General features: G+C 34.7%; 1 protein-coding gene across 1 annotated transcript; it reads right to left on the reverse strand.

Moving 5' to 3' along the window:
* Positions 1–11,703: 11,703 nt before the first annotated feature.
* LOC149207820 (uncharacterized) lies at positions 11,704–19,615 on the reverse strand. The gene is made up of 3 exons (XM_089395857.1): positions 18,161–19,615; positions 12,096–12,641; positions 11,704–11,881 (listed from the first exon to the last, which is right to left on the reverse strand). Exons 1-3 carry the CDS (start codon positions 19,166–19,168, stop codon positions 11,855–11,857), a joined length of 1,581 nt encoding a protein of 526 aa, XP_089251983.1. The 5' UTR covers positions 19,169–19,615; the 3' UTR covers positions 11,704–11,854.
* Positions 19,616–20,870: the final 1,255 nt, after the last annotated feature.

The raw sequence follows: 20,870 nt of genomic DNA on the forward strand, positions 1-20,870 counted from the left end.
CACAACTCGGACAAGCATCTTTCTCACTAACTGATCAACGGATGTCTAGGAAATGGAATCTCCTTGACTCCGAGCTCCCACTCTAGCTTCTGTCACTAAAATCACTACTTCTCCCCAACAAAATATGGCTTCCCCTCTGAAGCACTACGCTGCTTCTCTATTTTGCACTGCCTCTTTGCGGAACTATCTGTCTCTCTACTATGCACTCACCGGGTTGGAAAATCTTCCTCCCTGCCTTACTATCCCTGCTCCTCTCTCACTGCTTCGATCTTACTCATTCACTTCTTGAAACACAAGGTTACTACTATGAAGATTGATTTCCCAACAAAATCAAATTCCTTCATGTGTCAATTGTGTTCTCCAACCCCCATCAAATTTCTTCTTATAATCTTTCATTGAAACATAAACAACCAAGATTAAAACATAATTGATGGATAATATTAACTAGAACTCAATCCATGTCTTCTTCTAGAAGATTCTCACCATGACTTAATTAATACCCTTTAATTATTCAGTTTTCCTAAGTTTAGACTTAGGCACCATTAGAAAAAGATTAATTATTTTAATTAAGTCATATCTAGGTGGAATTTTCAAAAACGATTTATGGGTTTTGGAGAATACATGTATTCTAACCTCTCCACCAAATTTCGTGGCTATAACACAACTGATGCTACAAAAACTAACACTCCCTCTTAGTGAGGAATGTGTTCTAACACTACAACCCACTGAAGGAACACCCTATCTCTACACCACCTCCTATCATGTTGCTGATGTCTGGCTGATGTTGCCCATCAACTACTGCGTAACTCTAATAACGTTTCATCTGTGATGTTGTTGGCCCTATTGAACTGTTACCAACGTTGAATTTTGACTGCAACTCCCTCTTCATTTGTTGTTGCTGCAACTCGAGAAAATCGATGTAGCATGTGAGGGTTTTATTATTATGAAGTAGTAAATCTGAATACAAAACTATGGATGCTCAAGTCTAGCAATCCATATAGAGAAATGACTGACAAAACATCTAGTGAGAAAAATTTCACTTCCACCGGTGATCCAACACTGAACTTGGCTCAATATGAGCTACTCTTTGTTGCCTCTATGTAGTCCCTGCGTCAACCTATGCAGTTATGTGTCACACAACTTGAACTAGTGTTTCTCTTGCTAACTAATCAATTTTTTTTTGGGAAATGGACTCTCCTAGCCTCCAGGCTCCCACTCTAGATTCTAGCACTAAATTACTACTTCTCCCCAGAAAAATATGGCTTCCCCTCTGAAGCACCGCGCTGCCTCTCTGCTTTGCACTGCCTCCCTATGGAAATCTTTGTCTCTCTTCTATGCACTCACCAGACTGGAAAATATTCCTCCCGACCTTACGATCCCTGCCCCTCTCTCACTACTTCAATCTAATTGAATCACCTCCGACAACACAAGGATGCTACTCTAAAGATCGATTTCCCAGCAAAATCAAATTCCTTCGTGTCTCAAGTGTTTTATCTAATCCCCATCGATTTTCTTCTTATAATCTCTCGTTGATACATCAACAGCCAAGATTAAAACATAATCAATGGCTAAGATTAACTAGAACTCGATCCATGTCTTCTTCTAGAAGATTCTCACCATAAATTAATTAACACCCTTTAATTAATGAGTTTTCCCAAGTATAGACTTAGGCACCATTACAAAAATATTAATTATTTTAATTAAGTCGTCTCTAGGTGGAATTCTAAAAACAATTCCTTGATTTTGGATAATACATGTATTCTAGCCTCTCCACCAAATTTTGTGGCCATAGCACAACCGATGCTACAAAAACTAACATAAATGTGCACCATAAGAAATGACCTAGATTCCTACATATCTGGAGCTCACACTTTAAGGGTGTGGTCGCTCCAGGTAGTCATATGGATTGCTTTGAATCCTCTAGGGATGGAGTTAAAAGTGTTATAAAATCAAAAAGGTAGAAATATATTCTTATCTTAATAATCTCTTGTAAGCTCTTAACAATCTTTTCAACTTATCTTATGTCTTCTTTTATCTTCTTATCATCAAGCAATTACCAAAACATAAATGCATGAAGATAAAAAAAACAAGGACACAGGATATAGGCTCTAAGCTATGGGAAAACTCATCTCCTCGGGGTAAATCCAAAAATTCTCCTCTCTTCCTTTAGAACCAAATCACATGAGACAACCAAGACCCTTGACCAAGAGAAATACCTCCTCCAATCCACCAAGTCAACCTCCCAAGATAGTCCTACCAATCAAATTCTTCAATACTACATCAACCAAAATTTTGGCCCTATTGCATCAGAATTTCAACCTTATTGCAAATCTGCAATTGCAGCCCCTTCTGAAACCCAAAATCTCACACATGTCATAAAAAAAAAAAAAAAAATTGGCTTCCTTTTGTTACAGAAGTGTCTCCTTCTTCTTTGATATGATTATCCTTTCCTTCTAGGTATTTCACACTTCTTTCTTCCTCTTGCAACTGCAGATCAAAAAATTTCTTGGTGAGTGATCAAATTAGGTCAAGTTGCACTTCTATATATAGCATTTTGTGTGGTTGAACTCCCTTTATGAGGTCGACTTGAATGGGGGGCAAACCGACTTGGTGGAGGATCCATATTAGACTAATTTACATAAAAATAAAAAATATTCTTTGACACAAAATGCCAAATAAGGGGCTATTACATGATGACAAGGATAATGACTCATGACATAAACCCTAGAATCACACAATGGGTGCTTTGACCTAGAAACAAAATAAATAAAGCATTAAACCCATGTTTATAAATAAATTTTCTTTTACAATATTTTTTTTTCTTTCTTTCAATAAATACATTACATCATGACCCAATTACAATTATGAAGATCGATACTAGTTACATTTCTCAACAAAAAGAAATCCAAGCAATTAAAATATATGGGTGTCTAGTAACTTGTTACATGCAAGTGGACTCAGATCCAAATTTAGTAGAACGTATGTTTAAATAGAGTCATCCCTTGTGGTTTTGTGGAACTAAATTTAATCCCTTAAGGATCTAAGGATCCACTGAAATAAGTTTTATTTGGGTCACCCAAACCAAATTTCCAACAATATAAATAAAATGAATTTTCCAAGTTATTGAATCAAGGGAGATTATTGAATGAGTTGAAGATACAATGGTGCTTTTGTAAGATAGTAAGTGATCATTTGTCTGATTTGGTTTTGTAAAGAGTGAGAAAGAAAGAAAAGTGAAAAGAAGGTCCATGTGCCTAAAATAAAAATAAGCAAAAGAAATGGAGTCCATGGAGGATATGAGATTGTTGAAAATGCCATAGCATAAAGTCAAGGAATACGTGTGAATTTGTTCAATCAAGTGTTGTTGAATGTTGTGGAATATGTAAGATTAATATGCATAAATTTCGTTTTAGACTTTGACTTGTAAAGAAGTAGAACAGAGTATGGCCTCCAACATATCATAGTGTATAAGTGCAAAATAGAGGAGCGACATATAAGGATTGTGGATAAAACAGAGTTGAAGATACAAAGTAGGGATTGGTGTGCAAAATCATTGGAGACCTTGAGGAAACATAAATTGGATTAGAAATCAAGAAAGTTGTATAAACAAGAATTCCTTTGGATCAAAGTTCGAAAATGTATGAAAAAGGGATCTAATAGGAAGCTCAACTTGGTTCCAACATTTCTTAGGGGGCTAGGGTCTCCTTTTGGTTGGTGCAGTAAAGCATATCAATTTGGTTCCTGTATTTCTTAGGATGTTGGTGTCTCCTTCTGGTTGGTGCCAGTAAAGTACTTCGATTTGGTTCCTACATTTCTGAGGGAACTAGTGTCTTTTTTTGGTTAGTGCCAATAAAAAAATTCATGGGGTTTGTGCTTTCTTTTGGGTGGTGTTACTAAAACAATGTAATATTAGGTTGGTGCCTATAATATCATTCAATAATAAAAGAAGAATTTTATGTTGTTGATGTTGCTAATGTGATTGACATTATATATGCATTGAAGTGTTTTGATTGGTTAAGATTGGCCATTATATTGATTCAACCCCTATCTTAATAATAATAATTCCAACAATAAACAAAAAATTAAATGTTAAAATAGAGATTTAAAAAACTATATGACCAGTGGTTATATATCAAACAAAAATTTCTAGAATATAAATTTATGTTATTTGAGGATCAATTTTGGAATGAAACCATGAGGTAGATAACTTTATGTAAGTTTAAAATTGAATGTAGTATTGAAAATAATTATCTCATGCATTTTCGTAGTTCTAAATTAATGTTGTTGTATGCAATATTTAGGTTTTAATATTGGAATTATAATGTAGCAAATAAACATTATTTAAATACATTAAATATTATGTGATGAAATTTTATTTATATGAATTATACTATAATAATATTTTGTTGTAAATAATGTAAGTAGATTGTAAATATGCAGTCTTTATTAGTGAATGTATATGAGTTTGAGTGTTAAGATAGGATTATTGTTTGTTTGTGTTTGCTGAAATTTATGTATAAAAAGGAAATGTATTATTCACCTAAAAATATACAAATTTAGTAGTAATATAGGATTATGGTTTTTTTTTATGAAGATTATATATCAAAAGGAAATTTAATATTTGATATATATATATATATATATATATATATATATATATATATATATATGATGAAGTAACTATGGAACTTTGATATCAAAAATAAGGATAAAAGAGATGGTTGGATGAATTGATCTTTTCATTTTCTTTTGGGAATACCCCTTCTTGACAATACCTTCTTATTAGCTTTCACAACAATCTTTGACTTGGGTTTTCATATCATGTGCAAGTTTAATGACCTATTCTTGGAAAGAGAGTAGGTCTAATGAAAGGAAGGTTTTTTTTTTTAATCCATTTGTAGATAAGGAAAGAGGTATTCTCCCATTAACATTTTCATTTTCTTGTTTATGGATTAATTATGTAACATGTTTGCGGAGGAACTAGATAATCCCATGCACTTGTGGTTGGTAAGAGTTTGTACAAGTTGTAGATATTTTTCTAAAAATATGAGAGAAAATGGAATGATTTTGGGAGAGAAACCATGGTTGTAATCTCCACAATAGCTAAAACAAATACCATGTAACCTGAAACCTGATTAGTGATGCTCATTAATTGTTTTGAAGTCAACTATTTTCTCTTCGGAGTATTCCCATGAAGCAAACAGTAGCTGGGCTATTTTTTCCTACACTAAAGAGCACTAGAAGGAAAAAAGATACTTGAAAGAGTGTTTACCAATGAAAGTGAAGATATTTCTCTTATCATTTATGGTAGTTTAAGATAGTGTTATAATTGTTTTATAACTAGATGATCGCATGTTGTCGCTGCTACAACACCCTCCAAAATTTCAGTACATCTGAATTTTGGAGCCTACTTCATTACCATATCAAGTGTTGCCCTGGTCGTCAAGTGTCATTTTGTGTTGTTTCATATTTCTTAAGTGTTCTTGAATGTTCTCAAGTGTCGTCGCATTGAATATAACATATCCATATGCATTTCATGGTCATAACACCTTTGTTGTTGTAAAATGATACTTTCATGTTGCAATCACACACACTTCACTGGTTAGACTTGGGAAATGTGCATAAAGTGGAATTTTGATGTATATTCATTATTTATCAAGATTGTCTAATTTTTCTCGGTGATTTAATATGTGTCACACATAATTTTATGTCTCAAACTCATCTTTCTCACCCCTTGACTAATCACCCAGACTTAGACAAATTTCGGTTGCAAAAAGAGCTTATTAAGGCTAAGAGAATGTGAGCACACTCCAAAGCCTTGATGGGAGACCCTTCGTTGTTCATAAGTGAGCCTTGTGCACTCCTTGAGAGCTAGACAAAGTCCCAAAGCACCAATCTCCTTGTTTCAAACAACGCCCTTCAAAAACCAAGCCTTCCTTTATGCGCACTCCTTCGACCTGAAGGAATGTGCCCTCCTTGGGAGCACTCCCTCAACCTGAAGGAATGTGACCTCCTTGGGAGCACTCCTTCAAATTGAAGTAATGCGCCATCCTTAAGAATAGGAGCACACCCTAAAGGCCTTAAGATCCCACCTTCATCCTTCCACGATGTGACATGTGCCCTCTTGACCCTTTAAGTGTATGAGTGCACTTTGAAGGCATGAAGCATCATCCTTCAGCCTTCGAACTTGCACCATGCGCCCTCTTTGGTCTCTTGAGCACATGAGTGCACTTCGAAGGCACGAAGAATCATCCTTCAACCTTCAGCCTTACACCATGCGCCCTCATGGGTTTCTTTTGAGTGCACTCTTTCGACCTGAAGAGGTGCGCCCTCCTTGAAACACTCATTCAACTCGAAGAGATGTGTCCTCCTTGAGATCACTCCTTCAACCCAAAGAGATGCGCCCTCTTTGAGAGCACTCCTTCAATCCGAAGAGATGATCACTCCTTGAGATAACTCCTTCAACTAAAAGAGATGCACCCTCCTCGGGAGCACTCCTTCGATCTGAAAGAATGCGCCCTCTTTCTCTCCCTTGAGCACACATCACACTTGGGAAGTTGGAAGCCTTCCCCTGCGTCCTTCGCACTTGCACCATGTGCCCTGCCTTGACTGTCTCCCTCTCTTGAGTGCATGAGAACCTATCAAAGCCATGAAGCATTTCCCCTTCAGCCCTTCAGCCTTTCAAAGTGTGCCCATGTGCCCAGAAGCCCCTTTGACACTTTTGAGTGCACTGAAAAGGGATAAACAGAAAATATGCATAAAACATGATAGATTAGGATATTTTTAGGCTGGTAGTTTCTTGCCATGGGTGATTGCAGAAATAGGTATTCTAGAGACCTCATGGCAAGCACACACAAGGAATATTAGGCAAAGAGGATAAACAAAGGAAGCATCAGAATAACCAAGAACACACTTGAAACTTAATGATTGAAGCACCTAGAAATACTCCAAGATTGAAGACCCTTTGGAGGGTGAAAGCACCATCAATAGAAGATAAATGAAGAACAAAGATGAAGTGGCAGTCATGTCACCACTGGAGAAAGTCCATGTCATCAGTCACTATCAGCCCCAATCATCAAATACAATGACATTTCAAGTCTCATAATATTATTATGTAGAGGTTATGATGTATTGTAATCATTTTAAAATTTAAATAAGTGGAAGTCCAAGAGTCATATGTGAAACATGAGGAGTCACATGGTCATATATGGACAAAGATTGTATAGAAGTCCAAAATTCATTTAGAAGTTCACGAATTGTTTAGAAGTCCAAAGGAAACATTTGAAGTCCAAGAGTCATGGGGGTAATCCAAGAGTCATGAGGATATGAAAAGTCATTCCTCTTATTATAAAAGAAACTTCGTAACTCAAGCAAATGGATTTTGGAGGCTGAAACTTTGGAGAGCTGGTCTTGGCTTCTCTACTTGGCATAGGAGAGAAAAACTATTCTTTGGAGAAGCAATAAGTGACTTAATGTTCCACTATTGGAACTAGTGTTTACCATTGTAATTGTTGTACTTGGATATTTCACCTTATAATTGAATCTCTATGAGCAAACACATTTTCATGCATGTATCGCAAATGTTTTAGGACTATTCTTGGCAGGTTTATAGTATATGTTGTGTTCATATGTATTGGAGAAATTGAACTATTTTGGTAGCTTTGGTACTTATCTTTTTGAATGTGTGTTTTATTTTCCTTAATGTCATTATATGAACTATTTTGCTAATGAATATTTTCATGCTCTCATGTGCCTCTTCTAAGATAGTACTATTACTTTCCTCTTAGAGACTCACTATTCTCTCCCCTCATGAAGGTTTCCTTTTACATCCTTCAATTGGTGCCTCACAATGTCATCTTATTTTCTTAGTCAAGGTTTATGTATATAATCTCTTATGTTATTCGTTAAGACCAAGGAAAAACTTTGTGTTATGGTGGTCAGGCTGATACTTTGGATGGGGCTCCTACTCGAAACATTGTGAGGTTTAATTGGGACTTCACATCGAGGAGACCCCCTGTATGTTGGCAGTATCCAACACCGTCAACAGCCCCTAAAGTGATTCATAGTGAGTAGATTAACGAGACATGGGAGCATTCAGTTAGATTGATAGAAATTAGATCCACCAAGAAACTTACTTCATCTTCCTTCACCTTAGAGTATCATGATATTGCTTAGAAGTTGAACCAATAATTTATTTCTTTACAAATGAATATTCACAATTATCTCTTTAAAAAAACTTTATTTTAAATGTTTTAAATTAAATAAATAGTAAACATATTTAAACATGTATAATTTTTATTATGATTTTACAATTTTTAATAAATAAGTTTAAAATTTTCACACCCTGACCATCTTAGATCCAACCAACCCTTGAATTATTCGACATAAATAATAATCAATTTCTTTTAAGTGGCATATCCCCATGGGTGCTTCACTGATAAAGCAATACCATACCATGTGTGTTCATATTGGGGCATAAGAAATGAGGAAAAAATGAAATAATATGTTAAGCATATAATAGGGGGTAAAGGGTTTTTATATGTTGTATAGCAATATGTGTATTATAAGGTATAAATAATAATCATTTTTTTAAAGTGGCATATCCCCATGGGGGCTTCACTAATAAAGAAATACCATACCACATGCGTTCATATTGGGGCATAAGAAATGAGGAAAAACTGTAATAATATGTTAAGCATATAATTGGGCATAACGGGTTTTTATATGTTGTATAGCAATATGCATATTATAAGGTATTGTTTATACAATACATTGGCCATGCAGAGGCAAAACACAAGCAGGATAGAGAAGTAGAGGTTCAAGAGTATCATGGGAGTATCGAGAGTGGGAGGGAGGAAGAAAACATTATGGTAATATTAGGTCCAGAGTAGCCTAATATTCAAGCCTATGGCCCTAGTATTGATATGCAATTTATGGTGATGTTAAAATCTTAAAGTAGAAGTGACATTCTCTTTATCTTTCATTTTCATCATTTTACTTAAATTTTTAACATTACCATGAAATGACTCAAGATGTTTAAGAGTGGTTTCGAACTCATTGTATTTCATATAGAGAAAGTAGAATTTTAGATCTCACTCAAAATCCAACAACTTATCAGTTTTTTAAGATTTCAAGGATGGGGAGATTTTAATGTTTCCATTGGAGTTTTTCCATGTACTAGGGTATGGAACTCATATTTAATCAAGAGCACAAAGCCCTCTATGTACCTTGATGTTAGTGACATTAGTTGTTGAACTCCTTTATCATGACCCTACTAAAAATGTACCCATCACTCCAACAAAATCTTGAATTGACATAGTACATTTTTTCTATCTTGTGTTAATGCTTAGAGGGTGATATTAATGACAAAGATCCCAAGATAGACAATGGTTTTGATGATATGTAGGTATTTTTTGTAGAATGATTTTTTTGGATGTTAGAGATCATCCATAGCCTATTTGTTGATGGATTTTTGGTTCAGAGATGAATTTCACTCGATGTTATTTTGGTGATGTGCACCCTTACTTGCTATATAGATGAGAACTTGTAACTAGTGGACCAGTGATTGATGAAGATTATAACTACTAGATGAATGGTGTTATATGGTTTAATCAATTTTTTTTATGTTTTTTATCACTAATTCATCATTATGCATGATTTTGTTGACATATATGCATCAAAATATATAAATATATATATTATATAAAATTCACTCAAAATTTCTCTCAGCCCGGGAAATTTTGAAAATATCGTTGCTTGCTCCTGCTTTTTCTCTTTCTCCCAAGTAGCCTTGATCTAGAACAAACATGCATCACATTACTAATACCTCTATGATCTATGTTTAATGCGTGTGTTAAGAGTTTTTACCTATTTCTCAGCTAGTGATCCTCCTAAAGATGGGGAAGAAAAGAAGACAACAGATATGGCACCATTACCCTTTCTTTACATCAGTGATGAACATGTTGAATGAAAGTGTAGGAGACAGTGATATAGACTATTTCTTGGTAGAGGGCACATGCATGCAATAGGAGACAAATAAATAATCTATTGTTTGGAAGAGGGTGCATGCATGTTGAGGGCATGCATTTGCCACCTTCAGTTAATTCTAGTTTAGATGTTGTTTCAGATTTATCAATTTCAGCTTTGGATAGAGTTTTTCTACTATTCTTACTATAAGAGTGCAGATCCCTAGTTTATTAGAATACTTATGCATGATAAACTCCCATCTTAAGTAGAGGAAACAGATCTCAAGGAAAGGATGTTGCTTGCATGCTTCACTTCATCTTTCGATGGAGACACACTTACTTGGCACTCTTACCATGCAACTATGGTGCACTAGGTGATCGGGTTAGGGCTACGATTTGACAAAGTCCAACCAGATAGGCTATTGTACATGCCCATATTCATTGTACTTTCTCTCCTCTTCTTATTCTATACGCAAGATGAAAGGTGTGTCATTGTGTTTGTTATCAAGGTTTTGATTTGAACTATTGTAGTGTATGTTCTCTAGTATTCAATAAAAGATAGAAGTAATTGGGAGTTCATATATGTGTATTCTCTAATCAAATTTTCCACGGCATGTATTTGTAAATCAACAAACTTATATATGCCTTTTTTATTGAAACTTTAAAGTTTTCAGCTATCTAGTATTTAGGTTATTCTTTCTAAGTGTAGAATTTTCTTACCATTGTTAATGAAAATAAAGGGATATAAATATAAAAGGGTATAAAAAAATGTTAATGAAAAAATGGATGCCTACAATATCTAGTGAAAGTAGGGATTTTTTAATAAGGAAGGTGTATTGGGTTCGTATTGGTAAGGGGTTCAATAAAGTGATTTTTAGAGATATTTTTCAATATGCAGTCAAATTAACAATCTTACTTAGTATGCCACAAACACATATGGTATGTCATAGATTCATTGAGTAAAACCGCATGTGTATCCCTAAATATTCTTGTAAAATGTGATTTAGTTAGAATAAAATTGTCACATCTTCAGTTTGTGATTAAGAGATAATCTTTGAATGAACCTCAGACCCATCAAACCCATCCCTACCAACTTATCACACAACCATAACCCAACAAAATGCTTAGTATTATTTTAAGAGCTTAGTATTGTTTTAGGAGATATGAGTATATTTTATTAATGGAGTTGTAATACCTAAAAGATATTGTTTTGAGAATTATGAGCATATTTTATTGAATGGAATGGAATTGTAACACTTATAAGATATTGTTTTAGAGTTATGAACATATTTTATTGAATAGAATGGAATTGTAACGGAAGATGTAATTTTGGGTTAAGATTCTTTAATCACATCCCCACCCAATGGCGATAAATTCATACTAATCTATTACAAACACACAACCCAACAAAAAGCTACCAAGCTACCAACATTAAAAAAACCACAGCCTACCCAATAAGAGCTTAGTTTAGAATTTAATATTATTTTGATTTAGATAATCATATATAGAAAGAAATTATTTTAACGTCCACGAGGCTAAAGATAACCTATGAGAATTTAGAGTTTCATATTATTTTAAATTAGATAATCCTATACCTATATAATCATGCAAATAGAAGAAAGGCTCTGATTATGATTGATGTCTTATTGATGTCTTATTTAAAGAGTCGGTAAAAAGAAGGGTAAGGGTACAAATAATAAAAACAAGTTTCGTGATATAATATAATGGATCAAGCAAATTTTCGCATGGACTTGCTATTATAAGCAACCAACAGGGTAATATAAAAATCTGCTCTCTTATTGACTATTTTCCATGATACATGCTAATGATCTCACCATCTTTGCAATCTGCCACCATAATCTCTATTTGCTTACTCCTCTTTCCAAATTTTATTTTACAGCAATTCCTCTTGGACTCTGCAAAACAAACAAATCCATACAATTAAAAAACATATAAACGATCTATAAAAATATAGAATTTTTTCTTTATCTCGCTTTTTTCTTTACCTCTGGGGAAATATGCACCAAAAAATTATAGGAAACCCTAAAATCACCTATACAAGTATATGTCAGTATAGCTTCGAGAACAATTTTTTAAACCCTAAAAACCCTTTCAACAAAAATAAATTACCTTCAACCAGGAATTGTCTCCCCGATCCTTCGACACCTGAATAGTCTGAACTCTGTTTCTGCCACCGCAGACGGGCATGGCCTTCTCCTTCTCTTCCTCCCCTTGTCGCGTATAGTTGCTGAGAACGGTATTCGTAGAAGGCTGATAATAAATATTGCTGAGCTGGAACACCAGGGGCCTCTGACATGGCTTCCGGGGTAGAGGCCGGGTATTGAAAGTATAGCTGAGGAAGTTGTCTCTGTGCTGCCAATCCGAGAAGGTCCTCGCTGGCTTTTCCAACTCCCGCGGCGACACAATGCCTCTGAAAATCTGCACCGCGTATCCCATGGATACTGAGAACGACCACCTGCGCCGCCGATCGTAACAGATGGACTGCTGCAGGACAGCCGCCGGATCGAAGCTTGCCGCGTTCAACAGATGTCTGAGGGACTGCACGCGGTCCATGTAGCGAAAAAGCGGATCCACCATGTCCAGGTGGTGCAGCGACACCAGCGGAGCAATAGGGTGGGCCGCTAGGAGACCGAACGGGTTTCCAGTGATATCAAGCTGTGTCAAAATCAACCAAACACCACAATTACAACGTTTTATGACTATGGCTAGAGCTTGAAATATATTATATTTGAAACTGGGTTTACAGCCCAATATAATCTGACTCATGCACTGGCATCATAACTACAAATCATTTACATTCAATGAAAGCACTGGCATTATAACTACAAATCATTTACACTTGGCATACACTTTGCGTTGTGTATAAGGCGCTAAATAGATTTAGTACTATCGAAAATTTATACTCTATTCAAATTTTTATATTTTGATCCATTTTTAAAATTTCAGTTAAATTTTATCAAAATATTATTAGAAATTTCATAATTTTGTAAACAAATTTAAATTCAAACTCGTTATCCTACTCGTTTACATTCTGTGAAACTGCAAAACGTTCTGTACCTGTTTAGTTTGGTTCAGGTTCATTTGATATTTGGATTTAATTGAAAACTGAAGGTTTAGATTTGAAAAATAATATTAATTTAACTTTGGAGGGATCTAAATTTAAAAATATGAGAATTTTTGTGGAATCAGTTTGTTTGTATCTCAAAGTTTGGGAAAATCTCTGATATTGACTGTATAGAATCAACTAAGAAGAGAGGTGAGCTAAACATAATTGTCACGGTCTTACATTGCTGTTTGGCACTTCTAGATTTAGACTCACCTTTTGTAATCCGCCCCTTGGCATTATGGCCAAGTTTCTAATATATCCACTATCCATTTCTGTAAATGTATATATCTCTCTATATATATATATATATGAGATTTCAGAAGCATTTCTGTTAGATGTAACATTAATTTAAATTTTATTTTATTTGTTTACACAATATATGGTATTTTTGTTTACTTGAATCTATTTTATTTCTAAGTAGAAGAAGAGTTTCATTAATCAAATGAATATATGCTTATTTTTTTGAAAAGAGCTATTAATTTGAGAAAAATATATGGTAATTTTTATTAAATAATATGTAATAGTAATTAAAAATATATATATTTATTTTCTAAAGAATCAAGATGAAAATTGGAGGGCTTTTTGGGTTGAGAAGGAAGAAATGCCTCTAATATAGGCATGATTTATTTTTCCCATCTTCTTGGATTAGGATGAGAGCTTTATTGCTTTTTAGCTCATTGTTTATGTCTTCTTTAACTATTTTGGTGGCATTTTTGAAAGATTGCATATGAACTCCTAAATGGGATTTCAATAACTTAACCAAATTTAGCATTATCTTTTTTATGGTATAGCATGAACTATAGATCGTTATTGAGGCAGGTCTTTGTTAGAGCAATTATGTTTGGACATTGAGATCCATGTCTTCTAGGAGGTCTTTGGTGTCATCATCTTCCATTACTAAGCTATGTGACTCCTTTAGTAGAGAACTTTGCAAATTAGCTTCTAGATTGTTTTTTTGAGGCTCTATTGGGAACGACAAAGAATTGGGAATACCTTAAACAATTGGCTAGGGTAGTGATTGATTAACTTCTTGCATTGGGGTCTCTTTGGTTATGGGATGTGATTCTTACTGGAATTTGTGGCTCCCTGAGGTCTCAAATTTGTTGTCCTTCGGAGGAATTTTCCAAAACCCTCTTGTTATCTATGAGTTGATTGATCTGCTAGTAAATCCTTTGCAATCAAAGGACTGTCTCTTAAAACATTCTTATATTCATGACAACACCTACATCTAAAAGGGTCATTTTCATAATGCAATGCTTGTTTCTAAATATTATCCTAATAATAAATTTCTATTGATGCTGGAAAATGTTGTGAAATATTCATATAGACACAAAAACTTGCATAAGATGTATATCTCCCTCTCTTAGTTGCCTCGGAAACCTTGGCAACACTGCCAATGGAATTTCCAATGTCTCCAAGGATTTCTTCTTCCTAATATTTCTTTGGAAGAGAAAACAACGAAACTCATACAATGGAAACAAGGAAGTCTTCCTTTAATATTTCTTCTTAGGATCGTATGGCTCTTTCCAAAATCAATTGCTTGTAGCTTTAGATCTATTTGCCCCCTGAGGTTCCAGTTATTTTGGATCCAACAGATCAAGGACTTTTCAAAGGGCCATAATTTGATAAACATATAGATCAGAGAATATATTGGATGTATTATGCAGTCAATGCCCTTGAATTTTATTTTGCAACGCTCGAAGCAGTGGTTTCTCTAAGTGACAAGAATATCCATTACTTCCAGCTAAACTTTGAAAATTATGTGAATGATGAGGAGCTTGGGAGGGGTTGTTGGCTGATGTAGCATTTCTATGAATTCCTGAGACAATCTAACTGAATAAGGTGGCAGATCCTCCTCCCCCTGAGCCAGCCTTGGACGACTATACAAAAGAAACCCTACTAAAAACCCCTTAAAAAACCCATCATTTTGATTGTGAAAATGTCTTCTTATTAGAAATTTTAGAAAATACTTAATGAGTAGTTATATTCAAATTAATTACGATTAAAATATAACCTTTATTAAAAGATAATTAAGATAAAATTAAGCATCCAAGAATCAAATTATCTATGTTAAAAGCAAAGAAAGAAATAAATTTTTTAAGAGAAAATGTATATGAATAATTACCCATTATAAATTAGGTATTAACACAATCATAACAAAGAAATATATTCCTACCATCATATATATATTAACTATTAATATTATAAAAATAATAAAATTATTCCCCCGATGGGGGTGGAAGAACAAGGGACAATCGACGTTCATCCACATGGAGTACACAATGACAAGCGGCACGACGGAAATGACCTGCCAAGACACCTAACATGGGACAGATAGAAACTTCGAGATACAAGAACAAGCTTATAAACCTTGGATGATGGTTTGGTTCCTCTCCTGGTGGTTTCGTGGTATGGGGAGATGAAAAGGTGGTGGATACATCGATGGGTATGCTTAGGTTGTCAACTTGTGCATCCTCGATACTCTAGTTTTTCTGTGGGAAATTGTTGCAATGGTAAGATACGACTCTATGGGCGATTTTGAGGAAAAATTGTGGCGCCTAATTTAGGATATGGGCATGAGAAAAAGTTGGAATTATCAACATTTCGGGGTTACATAGTGGTGTTAGAACTCTCGGTGTTTCAAGGATTCTCAGTGATGCTTCTAGTGGATGCTTTCTTTCTTTTGCACAGTCATTTAGGTAAGTCTGTTTATGTGGTTTGGTTTCCCTTGGTGGTTGGTTTTCGTTTCATTCCTGAGTGAAAGTCTTTGGTCTAGATTTTCTTTTGTTTGATGGTGGAGTGTGGTGAATTGGGGGATCCCTAGCCAAGAACCCCTTTTGTTTTCAATCTTTGGGGGTGGTGTGGGGAGTAGTGAATTTTTTGTGCTAGTTGGGTTTGGTCAAGGCAAGGTAGGTTGCCTAGACGAAGTTGGTAGGTGTTTAGTGCTTCACGGGAGGTGACAGAGTTGGAAAGGCATTTTGGTGATGCAGGTGCCTGCGGCGAGGAGTGCCATTAAGCATGTTATCAGGGTCAGGTGGTTTGGGGCTATTGGGCATGAGCTCTAGTCCTATGTTGTAGCAAGGTCTCTTTTCAAGCGGTTTGGTGTGCCTACAACAATGCTCAAGCAAAGGGGATGGACTTGGTGGGGGATGGGGTTGCGAGGCCAATATGAAAGATGTGGTGAAGCAATGGCAGATGAGGGGGTGTGAGGGTTGGGTTCGACAGGGAATTTGATCAGGATTGGGACCTCTCCTCTAGCAAGAAAAATTGTCTTATAACAGACATAGAGGTCATTTTTAGGCACCTGGTTGTGGTTTATCAAGAAGAAAAAGTGTCAACACAAAAATGGAAGTCCTAAACAAAAATAGAAGTCATTTTTAGGAGATTGCCTGAAATTCAAAAACCCGTTAAATCCAGGAGCAGTGGAAAAGTGATTTGCACTGAATCTATATAATAAAGTTTATTTTTGAATCTGATTAATCTGAAAATGGCCTGAAATGCTAAATAATGCCAGAGTCTAAATGTTCTAAATTTTAGATTTTTTTGGGGTAAAATTTGATGGAAGTCTAACGAGAATTCATTAGAATTGCAAATTTGAGTTGTAAGCTCTGTCAAATTCAAAAACTTAATCCATTTATGATTTAAAAATAAGTTTTAACCCAAAATAAAAAATCACAATCCAACCAAAACAAATAAAAAACAGTAAGAAGTTTATTTACATCTAGACGAAACAGTATCATAGATTAACTGTTCTAGGTTTTAAAAAAAAATTAGTATAATTTTTAATAAAATCTATTCAAAATATGAATAAAAAAAAAATTGTTGGAATCACACATTTGAATTATAAACTCTATACAATTTGAATAATAACTCTAATTATACATTCAAAAACAATTTAACCTAAAAATAAATAAAAATAAAAATAATTATTCTAAAACATAAAATAACTAACTATACCCTAAATAAATGTCAAAAACATAAAATAACTAACTATACCCTAAATAAATGTCAAATAGCTATGTAGTACAGTGATATATAAGTGACCATAAATTACAGAAATCCTATAAAATTGAAACGATAGAAAGAAGATGAATATGACATTTGGATAAGGATGGACAAGGATGACACACTCACAAATCGAGAAAGAGTCTAAATTGGAAAATAGTAGTAAATTAGAGAAATAGTCTAAATTGAAAAATAGTAGTAAATTAGAGAAATCCTATAAAATTGAAACTATAGAAAAAGATGAATATAACATCAAAGATAGAGAAAAATCATAGAAAAAGATGAATATAACATCAAAGATGGACAAGGATGACACCCATAAATCGAGAAATAATCTAAATTGAAAAATATAACCATAAACTGATATAACCTACAAATCGAGAAATAATCCAAATTGAAAAATATAACCATAAACTGATATAGAAATACTTAGAGAGGTTAATGATATATTGTAAAAAAAAAAAAAATAATAATGAATATGACATTTGGACAATACTTACAGAGCTTAAAGATATACTGTAAAACCTAGAAAAAAATATGAATATGAAATGTGGACAAGGATGACACACAAATCGAAAAATAGTTCAAATTGAAAAATATAAGTAATAATTCTCAATAGCAGTGGTACACTGATATAGATATACTTACAGAGCTTAATGATAGACGCCAACATCTCTTGGAGAGCCAAAATTCTTATTGCTCAGTTAAAGACTAATTCTCATCAACTCAGTCGTGAAAAAAGGCGCTGGAAAAGGCCAAAGGAAGTATGGGAGGAAAGGGTATGCATTTTTTGTTCTTCCAGAAAAGTGGAAATCTAAAAACATTTCATTTTAGAATGTGAGGCCTTCAAAAACAACAGGGAAAGTTATGCAGATACGTTGGCAGCTAGCTCTTGGGATAATCTATTTAACTAGGGGTTTGTCAAGAAGATGGGAGCATTTATGGTGAAGCTTCACAAAAAAAACGCTGAATACATCAAGCAAATTAAGAAGCAATCTGTCCCATAAACTATCTTTAGCCTCGTGCACGTTAAAATAATTTCTTTCTATATTGTAAAACGTACCTGATGGAATCCTGGCTCTCTCGTAAATCCCACCCCAAGTTCCCCCACGCAGGCCTGCACCCGATCATCGCTGCCGAACAGGTGTTGATATCTCTCCAAGCACTTATCCTGCATTCTCTCCAGCGCCTTCGCCAGCGGATAACTGATGGCGAAACCCCCTCCTCCAAACGCCATATTGTAAGTAAAATACTGGTTCTGAATGTGGCTCTCGGAGTTGCCGCCGATGTAATAGAACTGCGTGTGGTCATATTTGGAGAGCACCGTCGCCAGATTCTCGGCAACGAAAACCGTATCGTCGTCTCCCATCACGAACCACCGGACGTCCGCCAGCCCCAACCTGAAGCTCTCCGACACAATGCGCGAGATTCTTATGGCCGACCTGTTCCCCTGCTTGCGTGTGTACTTGAAGCCGGAGGTGTTAGCGGAGATTTTCCATGGAGGAAGCCCCCGGTCCCATGCATCCATGGACGGAATCCACTTGTCGAACCACACGTAGCCCCGCATTTTGCCCCCCCGCCACCACAGTTTCACATATTCCTTTCGGGTCTCCCATAGCCTCGCCGAAGCTCCGATACCGAACACTATATGGTTCAAATCGGTGCGTTCCGCGGGGCCGAAGTTCGTATTCCACAGAGATACCGCAGGAACCAATTTCTCTGCACCAGAAAAATCATCATCGCCATGACCATGACCATGGTCATGGTCATCCGCAGGGACTTCAGCAATTCTTCGTTCGGACATCAAATCAGTACCATTTATGAATGAGCTATTTATTAACACCACCTGATCTTTATATGCTGCGATCGTCTCTTGCGCGACTCCACACCCGCCTGGCTCTTGCAGAGCACTATCGTATACTCCGTAACTTGTCTGAAATGTATGTAACAGAGTAAGAGAGCAAACACAGAAACCTGTAAAAGCAATACCCACCAACGAACACATGAGTTTTCCAACCCACTGGAACTTCTTCCACACAGAGCCCACATCTAAAATTTGATCTTGTTTCATCTTTTCCAATGACTTCTTCTTTCTTCCCTCATAACAACAATGGCAGCCAGCTCTTCATCTTCATGTGGCCTTGTAATAATATCCAAAAACTACTATAATATGCCATAATTTTGTTAGGATGACGAAACACCAAGGGAAATACTGATTTGAAACGCTCATCAAGGGTCTAGGCTTTCTAAAAGCCATGAGAATATGATACCGAGGGAAACGACATACAAACAAACATCTGTACGCAGCAGCTCGATGGACTGCAAAACGAGGTAAACTAGAAATTCTCGCTTTTGAGCTATACTCGCAGGAACGTGGGACGGATTCCCTGGAGAACATCACAACATTGAGGGAAAAAGAGAAATCGAACGAGTAAACAATGGATGCCGAGGGTAAGCCCTATACAACTGGCAATTCACAAGGTTATGTGAAACCTACCGAATCGCCATGGATGCACAGCATAAGAAGGGAACCGCATGAGTGGATCCGCCATCATCCGTGTCAAGATTAGTGTTTTCAACGAAATACCATACCATGGGGATAAACATACTCTGCCATTCTTTATATCATACCAGGGAGATAAACATACTATGCCATTCTATTTATGTATATGACATGAGATTTTACTTCTTTTTCAGTTAAATAAATGGGTGATTGCTTCAATTTCACCATAATCTCTAAATTGGTAGGCCTTTACATCAGTGAATGAGATTTGAATCTCTAACTTCATATCATATCATATTTCATTTTTATAATCATGGCCAATTATACTTACCAAACCAAATATTATCAAACTATTATCAAACTTAGATACTGTAAAAAAAAAATTACCCCATAGCTTATAAATCAGATTAAAAAATTATGATATATATTAATTTATTTTTTTATTTTTACATAAATTATAATATAACAATTAAATTTTTAATTTTTAATAATTTTTATAATTTATATAATCTATATTTTTCATTAAAAACAATCATAAAAATATTTCAAACATTTTAATCTTACCTTTTTAATCCTACTTACATGGCAACCTCATTTAAAAATTCTACACTCTAATATCTCAATTTCAAAATTCCGAACTAATAAACGAATATCTCAATTTCAAAGTAATAAACGAATGGTTACAAGGTATTACTTACCTGGCAACCTCATTTAAAAGTTCTACACTCTAATATCTGAATTTCAAAATAATAAACAAATGGTTACACGGTATTTAAGAATCTCCAGAGTGCATTTTACATGCTTTCAATAATATAAAAACCAAGATAGATAACATTTTTAATATTTTATAAGTAAATATTTATTATTTCACATTTATATATTATGAAATTAAAAAATTATTATATTTTTTTGGATTTTTTTATAATTACATTTATATTTATTTCATTATTAAGATTTCATAATATAAGTTTTTGGATGCTTATGATTTAATGGATATCATTTTTTATTCTATATTAAATATTCTTCATTATCTTATGATAAATATTTTTCCTTATCATCATACTAAATATGTTTTATTCATTCTAAAAAATAATATACAAAATCAAACTCTAAACTTAATTTAGCTTTGTTATTGTTGCATTTTCTCATATCTGATTTCACAAAATCTGACTTTTTTATTCAAATTTGGATCGAGATCTCCAATTCTACCACCAATAGGGTTTTTCTTGCAATGTGTTATTTTTATCCTATCAACTCTACCTCCTATAAG

This window comes from Pinus tabuliformis, chromosome 1_2 (assembly GCF_031772625.1).
Source record: "Pinus tabuliformis cultivar Carrire ecotype Pingquan chromosome 1_2, CPIR1, whole genome shotgun sequence".
Taxonomy (NCBI): Eukaryota; Viridiplantae; Streptophyta; class Pinopsida; order Pinales; family Pinaceae; genus Pinus; species Pinus tabuliformis.